This window comes from Motacilla alba, chromosome Z, assembly GCF_015832195.1.
Source record: "Motacilla alba alba isolate MOTALB_02 chromosome Z, Motacilla_alba_V1.0_pri, whole genome shotgun sequence".
NCBI classification, from domain to species: Eukaryota; Metazoa; Chordata; class Aves; order Passeriformes; family Motacillidae; genus Motacilla; species Motacilla alba.
The window spans coordinates 1404418-1418808 of record NC_052046.1 but is presented as its reverse complement, the minus strand read 5'-3'; the positions used below and the strand labels follow the sequence as shown (position 1 = coordinate 1418808).

General features: G+C 38.5%; 1 protein-coding gene across 9 annotated transcripts in view; it reads right to left on the bottom strand.

Moving 5' to 3' along the window:
- DYM (dymeclin) overlaps nt 1-14391 on the bottom strand; it is a 209227-nt gene that overhangs the window by 56752 nt on the left and 138084 nt on the right. For 5 of the 9 annotated variants that reach the window (XM_038125822.1, XM_038125827.1, XM_038125825.1 and 2 more), the window contains 2 exons: nt 9229-9331; nt 251-304 (listed from right to left, as the gene is read on the bottom strand). In XM_038125822.1, the coding sequence (XP_037981750.1) occupies nt 251-304; nt 9229-9331 (157 nt within the window). The remainder of the gene's footprint in view (nt 1-250; nt 305-9228; nt 9332-14391) is intronic. The other 4 variants (XM_038125824.1, XM_038125829.1, XM_038125826.1 and 1 more) reach the window with 1 other exon arrangement.

Sequence of the window (14391 nt, the reverse complement as noted above, 5' to 3'; positions counted from 1 at the left end):
ACACACACACAAATGCTGGAGTGGAACAGGCTCTGTACACACCGTGCCAGCTTGATAGCAACACAAAAATGCATTGGAACATAGTGTCTTTGGAGAATACGTCGTTCAGCAGTGGGCCACAGCTCACCCAGCTTGGGCTCCAGCCTGAATATGAACAAGAGCAGCTCTGGAAGAGCTCCACCACATTCCAGTAACATATCTGAAGGGCAAATGGAAAAAAAAAAAAAAAAAAAAAAAAAAGGTATCTTACGTGTCTCAACTTTGTTTCAGAGAAGTGAAGGCAATCAGACATCTCCCAAAAGTGCTGGGGATAACAAATACAGGAGGATTAAACAATGGCAATGGATTAGAGGCTTGTCTCCCCAGAGCCTTCTCTTCCCCAGGCTGAACACCCCCAGCGCTCGACTCTAACTCGGAGATTGTCAAGAATTGCTACTTTTTGTCCAAGGTCTGGGTTATTGTTTCTATAATTAACCAATTCTGTGGAAGAATTCCTATTTATAAAACCTGACTCAGTATATGAAGTATGCAATGTATTCTACTAATTCACTTAGCTCCTAATGAACAAAGAAATGAGAAAATTAGGAGAAATAGCTGATTACATGACAGGGAGTTAAAAGTTTTTCTTTTCAATTACACCTGTGAAAAACACTGTCTATACAATTCCATAAAATTAGTAACAGACTCTTATAAATTTCTGTTTCTTCTAAATACATTCTCAAAATTTACTGAGAGGTTTTTTCAGGAAGATATTTCACATAGAACAAGAATCCACTCCTGTCAATGGGAATAAACAAAATATAAATTCTCCCTTCTACATGTCTTTAATGCTGTTTTCAGGCCAGGTGATGAGGAAATCAGTTTTCAGTAAGTGGCTTATTTTGCTCCATGTGATAGTTCATATGAGCAGCAGAGAGGAGCCGACCCTTTTTCAAAATCCAGTTTTGGTTTTGGATTTCTCTCTATATTAATAATTTTTCTTATCCAAACCTTTTTCTTATTCACTTCATACCAAGACTGTCTTTTAATATGGTTGACTCATTCCCTTTAAAATACTCTCCTTGCCTTCATTCCATCATTCAGTCTCCTGGCCACCCACACTGCCAATCAGCAGCAGTTGTGTAACATTATAGGTAACATTAACAACAGCCACCAGTGGGAGAATTGCCCTCAGCATGACACTGTGAAATGCTGCTCAGGGGGCACAATTTGTCTCCAAGAAGATAAATTGTAAACTGATGAGATTAACTTGCTTCAGTAACATGGACACAACTTATAATACATGTGGCTCTGCAGAGGGAGAAAATGGTCCCATTTCAACATTTTATAGAATTACAGAACTGTTTAGGCTGGAGAAGCCCTCCAAGATGGAATCCAACCATTCCACCAGCACTGCCAAGTCCACTACTGTCCCATGTCCCCAAGTGCCACATCCACATGGCTTTTAAACCCCTCCAGGGGTGGGGACTCACCACTGCCCGGGGCAGCGGTGCCAGGGCTGGACAAGCCTTTCCAGGAAGAATTTTCCCCAATATCCAACAGAGTCTGCCCTGGCCCAGCCTGAGGCCGTTCCCTCTCCTCCTGTCCCTGTTCCCTGGGAGCAGGGCCCGACCCCCCCCGGCTGTCCCCTCCTGGCAGGAGCTGTGCAGAGCCACAAGGTCCCCCCTGAGCCTCCTTTGCTCCAGCTGAGCCCCTTCCCAGCTCCCTCAGCCTTTCCTGGGGCTCCAGCCCCTTCCCAGCTCCGTTCCCTGCCCTGGACACGCTCCAGCCCCTCAGTGTCTCTCTTGTCCTGAGGGCCCAGAGCTGGACACAGCATCTGAGATTGTGGATGTTTCAGTTCAGACAGATTTGAGCAGCATCTCCACAGGTGAATAGCTTCTATTATTTTATCCAATGTGAAGCACGCCATCTTCCTCTTAGAGCATGTTTCTCAAAATCACTGAGTCTTGGTTTACCATAATTTCTATTATTTTCTTTGTCTTTGCAGTGCCAAATCACAGATATCTGCAATGAAGGAGTCTAAAGATCTTTGTTTGTTTACTTTTCTAATAACTTCTTCATACCCTTTGATAGAAATGGCTTTTTTTTTAAAACAACAACCAAAAACGTACAAAACCCTCACTGGTTAGTCTGTAAATGTCCCTATAAAATATGAAGAGGAGAAATTGGAAATGGAAGGTACAACATGTTCCGCCAATATCTCATAGAGAAAAAGCAGCACACAGAAATTCTAATTCCAATTAGATATTTAGTACCAAACAGCCTAAAAAGGTTTGGTACATACTTTCTTCCTCATCCATTTCCTCTACTTTATATGGCTGCATGTTTAAAAAAACAATTACTGGGATGTTTATAACATATGGTCACATAGTTACCGTTTTTAAGCACTACATTTTTCAATCAAAACCTTGCGTTAGGAACACCAGAAAATTGTTTTAATGCATTGTTGAAGTAGATTGCTGTTATAAAAATAAATCCTACTCTTTGGAGAGCTACTGCATTAGGTTGTTCTGTTTGTCTGTGGATGTCTGACCAAGATGAACCATCCAGGTGAGTAATTGGTTTCTGAGAAACCCTGAACAACCCACTCATGTGAAAGAGGCAGCAGGAAAAGCATCTAATGACCAAATCAGCAAAGAAGGGTGCTTTGGGGATCAGTACTGCTCCTTTTTTCATCCAAACACTTCAATACTTACCATTAGTGTGAATAAAACAAATGTTGGTTTACATGGCAGTAATAAACAGTTTTATAGAGAGGCCTATAGGGGCTTTATCTTAATAATGTATCATATTTTCTATCTACAGCTACACCTAAGACCTTTCCAAAATGTCACCATTCCCAAGCTTCCAGTTCTCTCAAATGCAACCCAATCAGCTGTGCTGGAGAAAAATCAGCATGCAGAGTTCTCTTGTTTAACTTATGGAGGTGCAAAGGAATCGCAAGATCTCATCCTTTCATAGGACAAGCTCTTACAACTTCTTCAGTTTAATCATCTTCTCTTTTAAGGACACTCATTTAAGCAGTCCTCTTAAAAAAACATGGGGTTTGAGTGCAGATTTTGTATAAATGCCATAGTTTATACCCTGTGCTGCAAAATAATGACAATGTCCTAAAGCTCTACAACTATTAAAGAAGAAAAAGTAAAAAATTATGATCATGTTTGGTTTATTTCAAATGTTTCTAACAAGCAAAACAAGGGGTTTTGAAATTACTTCAGCAGGTGTTAGCACTGCTAATGTCAGAAGTTCTTCCACTTATTTGTTCTCCTTTCTCATAAACCTGAAGAATGAAAGCTTTTCAATCAGATGATCACAAGATGCTACTGCCACAGTAAATGTTCTTTCAAACCACATGAATTTTCATCCCTATTTGCCAAAATAATGAGAATTTCTAAGTGAAATAAGGCTTAACACCATCTATGTAACACAAATACCAGACATCAATGACATTTTTGTGGAAGTCCTGGGTGATGAAAGACCATAATCTTTTTGAAGAACATCATCTTGATGTTCTTCAATGTATTTAAGGTAAAAATCTTTCAATCACAAGCAGTGTATTTGTAAAGACACAATAATGCAAAAGCCAGCTGCAAATAACTTTTAGTACTTCATAGTAATATAAAGAAGTTTAAACAGACTGAACTTCACCAACATCTTTTTTCACAGGATTTTAGGATAGTTCTTCTGTTTAAGGATAATTTATGCACCATTTTCATATGAAAGTTTCAATTCATTTAAAGGAAAGAACTGATTAAGAATTCAGACAGAACTGCAGAATTCAGCTATTACTCAATAGAAAAGCTTGCTTTAGATTTGGGTTAGGTTGGTTATTTCAGTCTATTCTGAAATAGCTATTTTTTGGTGATATAAAAATAGGGGGATTAGGTAGGAGTAATATTCTATAAAATATAATTCATCTGAAGGAGGGTATGACTAATATTTAGAAAAAGTATTTTTAGGCCCTCTGCTCAATAGTGGAGACAGGCAAACCCAAGAATAACCTGATATTGAAAATGTTTTTTCATCAGCCATCAAGTCAGAGTAATCAAAAAGAAGGTATTATATTGCAAAAGAGGGTGACTCTCCTATTAAGTGCAACTTGAACAGCTAGAATCCACATACTATACAAAACCCACCCAGTACTATATTGCTTTACCATATGCTTTCATTAAACAACACCCTGATAAAAACTCTCTTGTATAATCACATTTTAAGTTTATTCCCCTAGACAACATGAGAAACTAAAAATTCACACACAAAAATGAAGTTTTTTTGACTATTAATGATGCACGGCTAAGGCATTAAAGAAATCTTATTGGGTTTCTGATGACATTTTGAAGTGGAAGAAAACAGAGACAAAAAAAACACTGAAGAGACCTAGGCAGTGCTTTGGGTGGTAAGTAGGTGGTTTTTGAATTCTAAAGAAAGACTATGACAAAAAAAACCAACAAAACAAAACTACCTTAGTTTTTTTCCTCACTCCAGTATTTGACAAATATGGACATATCTCAGTCAGCAGTCTTGATTTAATTTGGCAAAAGTTTCCTATTCTGCCAACAGTGTATCCAGTTCTACATATTTTGTGCATTCTTAGCAGTTACCACCGAGCAGTTCTTTACAGACTACCAGCTGAACAACGTTAATTGCATCACACTAACTCTATTATGGCCAGCCAGTTTATTTGGAAGTAGGTTTAATTTCATTTCTGCATCATTTCTGGAGTCATCAGATGATTGCAGGGAAGATTTCCCATTTCTTTGTGATGCCACACGTTTGTAGGAGAACACTTCTATGTGATGGCAGAGCTCTGCATTAAACTGCTCTTTAGATAATTAAAAAAATCAGAGAGAGCTGCAGGATACCTAATGTAATACTAGATATGCAAGCACAGAACATATTATGGGGCCTGATGAACCTAGAGGTCTTTTCCACTCCAAACAGCTCTATGATTCATAGAATCATTTAATCCTAGAATGATTTGGGCTGGAAAGGCGTACAGACCATCTCCTTCTAACCCCCAAAACATCACAACATTTAGTTAAAGGCCAAATTCATCACATCATTTTAGTGAACAAAGTATTTGTTTGCTACACACAGGATTAAAAATTACCTTCTCTGCATGTAACTGAATCTAGAACATTAACAGATTTTAGATCTGTTCCATTATGTTTAAAAGACAACAAATACTGCAGTTCATGGACCTGATTTTACCTACTCTTCAACAATTTCAAGTTTCTAAGATAAATATGGAGCTTTTAATTACAACAGACAATTTATTCTTAGGAAGTAAATAATGCAGGGGAACCTTTTTACATCTCCTGATGTACAGGGGGGAGACTGGGCTGGTTCTCTCTTGGGGAAACTCAGACGAGGGACTATTTATGAAGTACTTGGAGGTTTGACTATAATCAAGTGTAATAACAAGATATAAGCTCCCACCCCCCCAAATTTCTTTTTTGTTGAAACCACTTTTGTAATACTGCTTTTTAATAACCCCCATAATGGCCGAATTAGAGGGACCCCAACTGAAGTCATTCATCCCACATAAAACAAACATTGCTTTTTCTTCTTAGCTTTGTTTTACAAGCTACATTACTTCCAGATGACGCTCGAGGGGCCTAGGAGTTTCAAGAGTTAGATGGTTAAACAGACAGCTGCTTTCTATTTACCATATAAATCAGGGAAAAATCAAAGAAGAATCTAAATATTGGAATTCATTTAGCCCATTATGGAGCACAAACTGAGGGGGAAAAGAAAATAATACAGAAATCCCGTCATCCAGATGCAAAGTTTAATTCTGGTTATCAAGATGAGAGAAAAACTCATCAACATTTGCAGAATTCCAGCCCTCCATGAAAGCCAGCTCTGCACAGTGGGTAAATTTACTGGATTGGGAAGGAGTCATGAGAAGTCAGCTCTGATTGGGAACTCGCCAGTACCACCAGGCTTTGCTACTGCAGACTTTATATATATAACTATACATTAAAACATATATTTTTATACATATACATGCACACACAAAGCTCATTACATTTGTATTTTTTACATTTTTCCCCTTGAGTTGCCAACATGCTTTTATTTCTATGCTAAATAACCCAAAACCCAACAGATTTTGGACAGAGAATTAAAGGATGGCTCTCCATATACTGATTCATGTAGCTATGAATATGAAAAGTTTGATATTACCCCACAAGGCTTTAATTCCAAATTTCATCCACCACTGATGCACTGTTTAAATGACAGTGCTATGTACTAAATAATTGACTATATTACCACTAAGTGGGATTATTTTTAGAATTTTTCTAACACATTTAAGCTTCAACTGGCTAGAACAATTATTTTTTTAAACCCAAAATTCAGGAGGTAAGACTCAAGTGATGATGTCTGCCAAACTACTCTATACTAGTACTATACTAATATACTAGTACTATACAAATCTAATACTATACCTACATGTGATTTTTAATTTCCTCAATTTTTGCATTAAGGAAACTGGTTTTTCTCACATCAGCAAGAAAATGACATGAACTTGCCAAAAATCAAAATCTACTCCCTTCTTCTCCGTAGAAAGAGTTAAGGAAAATCTCTCATTGCCAGCTGTAGTTTAACAAGCAGGGGAAGTGCCCAAAAATCATAAAGAATACTATGAAGTCCTTGAAAGGAAATTTTTGGTGTAGATGGTAGCTCCAACAACACATCTGACGTGCTACTTCCCAAGAGAAGTTAGCATGTTTCTAGTTATGCTGTTAAGCACCTCTGATTTGATACATTACATTAGGGTGTAATCAAATTACCAAGAAAACCATTGATATGTTTACTTAAGTAATATGTCTTGATTTGAACTGAAAGAAGCAAAATTTTCCATTATTTTACTACCAGTTTTCTTGTTTGCTAAAAACAATCGAAAACATGCTTTCATTGAATGCAAGAAAGTAAGAAAGATAAACTTAAGTGGACTCTTCCCATTTCCAGTTGGGTTATATGGAGTATTTCAAAACAGGCCAATGCTGCTACAAAAACAATGAATAATATGATGGCTTAGGAAACAACAGGTAAATTACTTAGCATGAGAATTAGTCTAACAAAGGATTGTGTCTTTGATATGATAATGACAAGGGTTGGTTGTCTCTGTCCTGCTGAATCCACCACACTAGCAAGAGTTTATCAGGAAAGGACCGGGACACTCGTCCAGCCTCAATAAATAAAACAAATTGCCCTTTACTTTTTTAAAAACCAGAAAAACCCCAGCAAAAACAATATCAAGGCCAACAGGGTCAGTTCCTTACTCCAGTTCCCAGCTCTGCTGTTACACCACAGACCTGATGGCAGACTGCAGCAGATAACTGACAAAAAGAACACTAACAAACGTGGTAAAGATAGAACTCAGTATATTCCTACCACCATCAGTGAGTATAAGCTTAGGGACTGTGTATTGCGTCAAAACCTTACTAGAATATAAAGAATACTATGGTTCAAACATACAGAATTTAAGACAATATCTTAAACAGCACCTAGAATACTTTTGTGATTTAACCCCTGGATTCAGGTTCCATGCAAATTCCCATTTGGATTACAGAACACAGTAAGAAAATGAATAATTTCTAAATTAAAGTGAATGAAAAAATGGTGAGAAAGGCATTTTTGAAGTACATATTTGGTCCAAACAGAACCTGCCAAGAAAACTACTTATTAGGCAAGCCTCCATCTCTCAATGAACAAACCTGTGCAGAGCAGGCAATATTGGAATCACCCTTTTCCTTAGCTCCACGTGGGATACAGAGGTAGAACGTGCTTCAGGACTTCTGACATTTCAGTCCCCTCCACTCCTACACTCCTCCTTGTTCTTACACACAACATGACCATGGGCTTTCAGAAGCAGAATATGCTGAAGTGATGAAATGTGGCCTCAACTCTTTTTAGTCAACGGCCTATGTTTCAGACTGAGCTGTAACATGAGCAATTTGGAGAGGAAAAAGAAAGGACCAGAAAGCCATGCCTTAACAGTTTACCTTATTGTTTCAAAATACAGGCCATGAACTTAATTTACTCTCCCCTGCACCAATCTTTCCAAGTGCTCTCTTTCCCCCTTCCATCCCTACAACATACCAACAGTAAAAATAAAATAAAAAATCAGTGGAGTATCTAAGCCTCTTGGCTGTGCTCCAGGCAGCTTTCCCAGCTCTATCAGCTGCATTGTTCAGCTGTCTCTGTACGTAAGGGGACAACTTCATACAGAAAGCCTTTCCCCCGGGCCTTTCCTTAACTGCAGTATTGTTTACATCCAGCAAGTTAAGAAGTTCAAAACCTACAAAATATTTTTCAAGCATTGTATTCTCACACACCTTAAAATATAGATCTTCATCTGTATGTTATCACACGCCTATGTGTGCCTATGTGTTTTGCAGACATGTATCACGCTGTTTCCTTATTTAATTCATTAAACTAATATATCAAATTATCTTTTTCAGTATTTTTATACTTAATGCTAGTGTAATAGGATATGCAAAGTCTCAGGCAGGCGTATTCTGGATCATGTATTAGCCCTGAAAATAAAACAGTTGTACATTTTTACCCTCAAAAATCCCAAGCAAATGATAAATCAACTTTTCTTTCCTGCACACAGTACTGCAGTGAGGGTTCAAATGAGTACAGACCAAAGATACTTCAGCAGTACAAAGATATTATTCAAGTCCTCTCAAGACGTCTCCTTCTTCCACCCAAAGCAGAGATTTCCCAACAAGCCGTGCAATTAAATACAAAATTGTTGCCTACTTGTGGGCACTGGCTCAGCAAACTGAAGGGAACTGTAAGTATCCATGTATTCAGAACATACTAATTTATCCCATGACTCCAGTACTCCCTCAGAGGCTCACTGGGAATTGTTTTCAATCATTTTTAGGCATTTTAAGATTCTGTGGATGCTAAAGCCCACTTCTTAAATATGCCGCTTTCAACGGTGTGATTTAAATATTCTGAATTACAAATGGCTTGAAAAGTGTGAGTTGACAGTGAGTCTCTTCCCTCTGCATAGCTGTGGTTTTGCTCTGCCATTTCTAAGTGTAATTCTTGTTTTTTAGAGACTTTTCAGACATGACATCATTCATACAGGTTCCTGTATTTTGATGTCGGTGGTTGCTCAGCTGCCACACTCTGAGAATTCTTTGCAGATTTAGGGATGTATGACTTGAATTCCAAAGCACCCATTACAACATTCATTTTGATACTCACATAATCAGGAAGTGGAGAGTCGTTTGAACCCAAGGAACCTCTCAAGGACTGCGTGGCTTGCTCCAGCACTTTGTTGTGTTTTTTAGACAACAGAGAAAATAGACTGGGGGAAAAAGAAATTAAAATAACTTCACGAGAGTGTCCTGAAATAGTTAAGACGGTTCAGAAAGGGAAGAAGTCTTACTATATACACAAAATTTCTAGAATGCAATGCACAATAGTTGTATTATTTATTTATTTATTTAACATGTGGGTAAGTAACAGCAGAGTTTGAATCAGAAACATTCTATACAATATATGCTCTGAAGAACATTTTCTGTTCATTATTAAATTCTTAAAAGTCAAACTGTCACAGAAGGAATGGCATACATGCAATTTTAGTTCATAAATAGTTTGTGTTCACTAGAATGCAATTTTTAAGTGCAGCACCTCATGCAATACATTGTAATATATACTTAAGTATCTCATATATTATCCATTTTAATAACCTATTGCTTAGACAGGAGAAATCTGAGTACATGACAAAAGCTTTGTGTATTTCAAGGCCAAGTTATTGCATTTTACTAGTACATATTATTTTCAAATTTATTTTAGCCTAAGTCAATTGAAAAAGGATTACCTTAGCCTTATAATCTGTTAAATCAGAGGTCCATACACATACAGAGAAATAAACATATTTTTCTTGCATTCTGGAAAAAAGCAGGGCAATGACACTCACAGAGGATGCTGTAACCTGATTTACAAGGAGAATGGTGGAAGTAGCAGCAGTGGGCAAAGACCACCAGCTAATGCCCAGCAGCAGCAAGGAGTCAGATGCTCCTCTAAAGCCCTGGATAGCTCAAGCATGGCTGTCAATGAACAGATGAACCCATCCCCATACTGGAAGAGCTTCTAAGACCATCGAGTCCAACCATTCCCCCAGCACGACCAAGGCCACCACTGACCCATGTCCCCAGTTGCCACATCCACTTTCAAATAGTGGCTTTTAAATCCCTCCAGGGATGGGGACTCCACCAGTGCTCTGGGCAGCCTGTGAAAGAACAACCCCTTCCTTGGAGAATTTTTCCCTAACATCCATTCTAAAGCTACTCTGAGGCCATTTGCTCTTGTTAGGTGTCAGATGTTTTTAGGCCTTCTGCATTTAAAAACATCATTTGTACTTCTTTACATCTCTTTGGAGCATTACAGGACGCCTATCAGGTTTCCCTGGGATGACTATGTGTGTTTTAGAGGGTGGAATGGCTAGCTTGTCACCATCTCTTGTCACCCCATTGCTAGTCAAGAGCCTCAGGAAAAGGCTTTTCCAGCACTCCTCACAGCCACCAGGAATTAGTTACACTAACTCACAGCTATTAGTCAATACCATTAGAACATTCCATGTTAAAAGGGGAAGAAGCAACACAGAAATTAAGATACATTGGTAGCTTTCCACCTTTTCCCCCCTCCCATATTTTGTTATTGCGTTCACAGACTGAAATTTTTGTTCAGATCAACAACTGGATCTGCAAACTGGTCCTTGGTAGGAAACAGTAGCACTACTCCTGCAACCATGGGTATCTTTGAAGACTCAGATTTCAGAGATACTGTCATCAGCACCATCTAGTGCTGTGGAGACAAAATAATCAGTTAAAACCAAGCTGGAGATGCTTATGGTGGAATGCAGCAAAATCAGGTTAAATCTCGTGTCTGCTCCAGAAGATAGAGGTAATTTCACAAAGAGGAAGAATTTGGAATAAAGCAGATTTCCAACTAGTAGATTCTTCTCCAAAATACATAAAGCATTTTGGATTTAAAAGAACTCTAAATATAAATAAGGAAAAGGGATCAAGATTTTGGAAAGTGCATGTGTTCAATGCATATGAAGAGGAAAATTAACATACCGAGGTAGTCTGCATGGAACTAAAATAGCAGAAATTAAATTTATTTATTCCAATAGAAATGTAGAGAACTGGGGAAAAGTGGAAAGGAAAATAATTGGACAAATTATTCCTTTATATATTCCTTAAGGTTTTTTTTTTAATAATTAAATGTACTCTAAGTAGAGTTTATGGCATAAGCAAGATTTGGTGGCTGATATCTAGTTACAAAGCAGCAGTGCAGAGGCTTTTGTGGTCTTTCCCCTTGCAAAGTTCTGCTTCCCAGCCATAGACTCATGTCCTTCACACCATGCTGGCACAATTCTTTCTGGGACCACTGCCCATAACACAGATATCCAGGTTAGAAAAACTCAATACAATTCTCTCCTCCATCCATTGGTAATCCTTCTCTAAGGACCATCCCTTAGATAAGCACAAGGGCAAGGATACATGGCAGGATTTTTCATACTAAATTTTTCATAACAAAAATGCATAGAATTGCAAACTCAAACAGGCCCACAAAAACACTACAGCTAAACACAGAAAAACAAAAATCAAGGCCAGATATTGTGATTAATGAATGCATTTGGAGCTTCCCAGGAAATACTGTTGCCCCTAAATTGGTGCAAAACTTCAATTCCAAGTCATTAACTTATTATTATATCTCTGTCTCTAGCTCTGAAAACCACCTTGATAAACATCAGACTAATTTTTAAAGTCTCAGCACAGGGTTAGTTACAGCCCTCAAAAGGCATTTCTATGAAGTTTAGCTCATAAATACCTTTCATCACCAACAAATGCTGTGTTCTAAAAGAGTTGCTTGGTTTTGCATCAGCCATGTCTCCAGTGTATGTAAGGTTTTGGGCTTGATTTTGATTTTCAAGGCATGAATAATGCAATTTTAAAAAAGCAAAAATCCTTTACAACAAGTTTTTTCCCCTCCTCACAACAAGCTACAAGGTCCAGAAGTTGAAGCTGCAACTGTCACCCAAATTTCCCTCATGTGTTTTCATCACGCATCTCTTTTTGCCCAATTAAAAGCCAAGTTGAGATCAAACAGAAAAATATTTGTACTATGTGGTCACTATGGGCAGCATGCACAGGCTGACAAGAATATGCATTTTCCTACTGGAATATTTGTCCTCTTTCATCCACTCTTCTCCATCAACTGTCAGGCAGGCTATGGAGCTTGACAGCCCTTCAATCTCACCCATTATGGACTTTTCACAATAATAAAGAGCTATGCCCAGAACAATTAAATCATCTTGGTACCCTTCATCTCAACTCATCTCTCCCTCACAGAAGCACATCCCAGCCAATGTATAGTGAGCAAAACAGTAAGCTGGAATAAGACCAAGATGAGGTAACAGCTGGCTTCTGTTAGGAAGATTAGGAATCATCAGCTGGCATTATCAGGAGAAATTCCTGGCTCTGAGGGTGGTGAGTCCCTGACACGGGGTGCCTAGAGAAGTGTGTGCAGCTGGGAGTCTCCAGGTCCCTGGCAGCGTCCAAGGCCTGGCTGGACAGGGCTCGGGGCAGCCTGGTCTAGTGGAGGGTGCTCCTGACCACAGAGTGATCTTTAAGGTCTTTGCAACCCACACCATTCTGGGATAACGTGATCTATTACAGATCATCAAATCGCACCAGCGATGAGCACAGCCAGCAAGGAAGACTAAAGGCTGAACAACATTCTCAAGGTCATGTGGTTGTTTGTTTTCAAGGAATTAAAAACAACATTGATTTCTTACCTCCCTTTACACAGCAGTTTTTAATTTAACTCAGGGCTGTACTTCAATAAATTTAAAAAAAAATTAATAAAGACTAAATAGTAATGGTTGCTAATACCAGTGAATTGGTTAAGTGCTATTTGCACACACAATAAATGCAAACCAGTAGTATATGAACTTAACACTTTCAAAAAGTCAACTCCACAAAGCCTGTAGATCCCTAAAGGAAAAACAAAAAGCCAATAAGGAAACCTATTTAACAAGTGCCTCAAAAAGTCTAATTTACATCAGTTTGAAACAGCTCATAAAATACACTTTTCACATCAAAAAACCTCAATGTATAAAATGCAGCTTTTATAACAAAATTTGGGGGAAAAAAGTGAGAATTAAAATTAGAAGATGAAAGGAAATCTGAAGTTAGAATTTGCCAAAACCTTTTCTGAAAGTTTTGAACAATGAGAAGGAAAGGTAACAGTGTATTTTATTTTAAGAAAGTGAATAGGATGCTCCAAAATAATGACATGCCAGTTTGTCCTGAGCATAATACTGGAACAGTGATTGTGAAACTCATTTCAAGGAGGGTATCACCAACACTAAAAAAATATACTTTGTTGATGGTCTTTCATTGTGACTGTAAGTAAAATAAAGCACAGTACTACCCCTGTTGTAACAGGCTTCTACAAATCATTTATACAACTTTGTTCCACGTGAGATTTTTAAAAAAAATTAATACAGTTGAATTATAAAAAGTAACATGGGATGCATTATATGAACTGAAGGTGAGATATCCAACAGTTGAAAAATAGTCTTAGTAGGGCCAAACAGGAATATATTCTTGGGCCATCTAAATAACAAAAGCTGATAAACACTCAATCAAGCCATCAAAATACTTTCAATATACAGAGAGAATATATAAAGTGACTTACATCAATATACATCAAGGGTAAAGAAATGCCAGTGGCTTGAAGTTGTGCCAGGGAGGTTTGCGTGGGATATCAGGGAAAGGTTCTTCCCCAGAGGGTGCTGGCACTGCCCAGGCTCCCCAGGGAATGGGCACGGCCCCGAGGCTGCCAGAGCTCCAGGAGCCTTTGGCCAGCACTGCCAGGGATGCCCAGGGTGGGATTGTTGGGGGTCTGTGCAGGGCAGGAGCTGGGCTGGTGATCCTGGGGGGGTCCCTTCCACCTCAGATCATTCTGTGATTCTGTTAAATACTACAGTTAAAATTTGCAAATGGCACAGTCATTACAGGAGTGATAAATAAAGAGAAAACGCATTTTAATTAGATTTTTCTTCACCCTTTGAGAAGTTGGACACAAAATAAACTTGCTGAGATTTAATGCAGCAACAAGCAATCCAAGCTGCTCCCTAAGTATGAAGGATTTCACCCTGGAAGCAGCAGCTAAGGATGACCAGAGAAAAAACAGCTGCCTATAATGTAACAAAGCTGCTGAAAGAGTACCTGTGTTTGGTTTCAACAAAAATATGGCCCTCCATGTCAAGAAAGACATTGAGGAGCTGGAGCATGTCCAGAGAAGGAAACAGAGCTGGGAAAGGGGCTGGAGCCTGGTGGGTGTCTATCT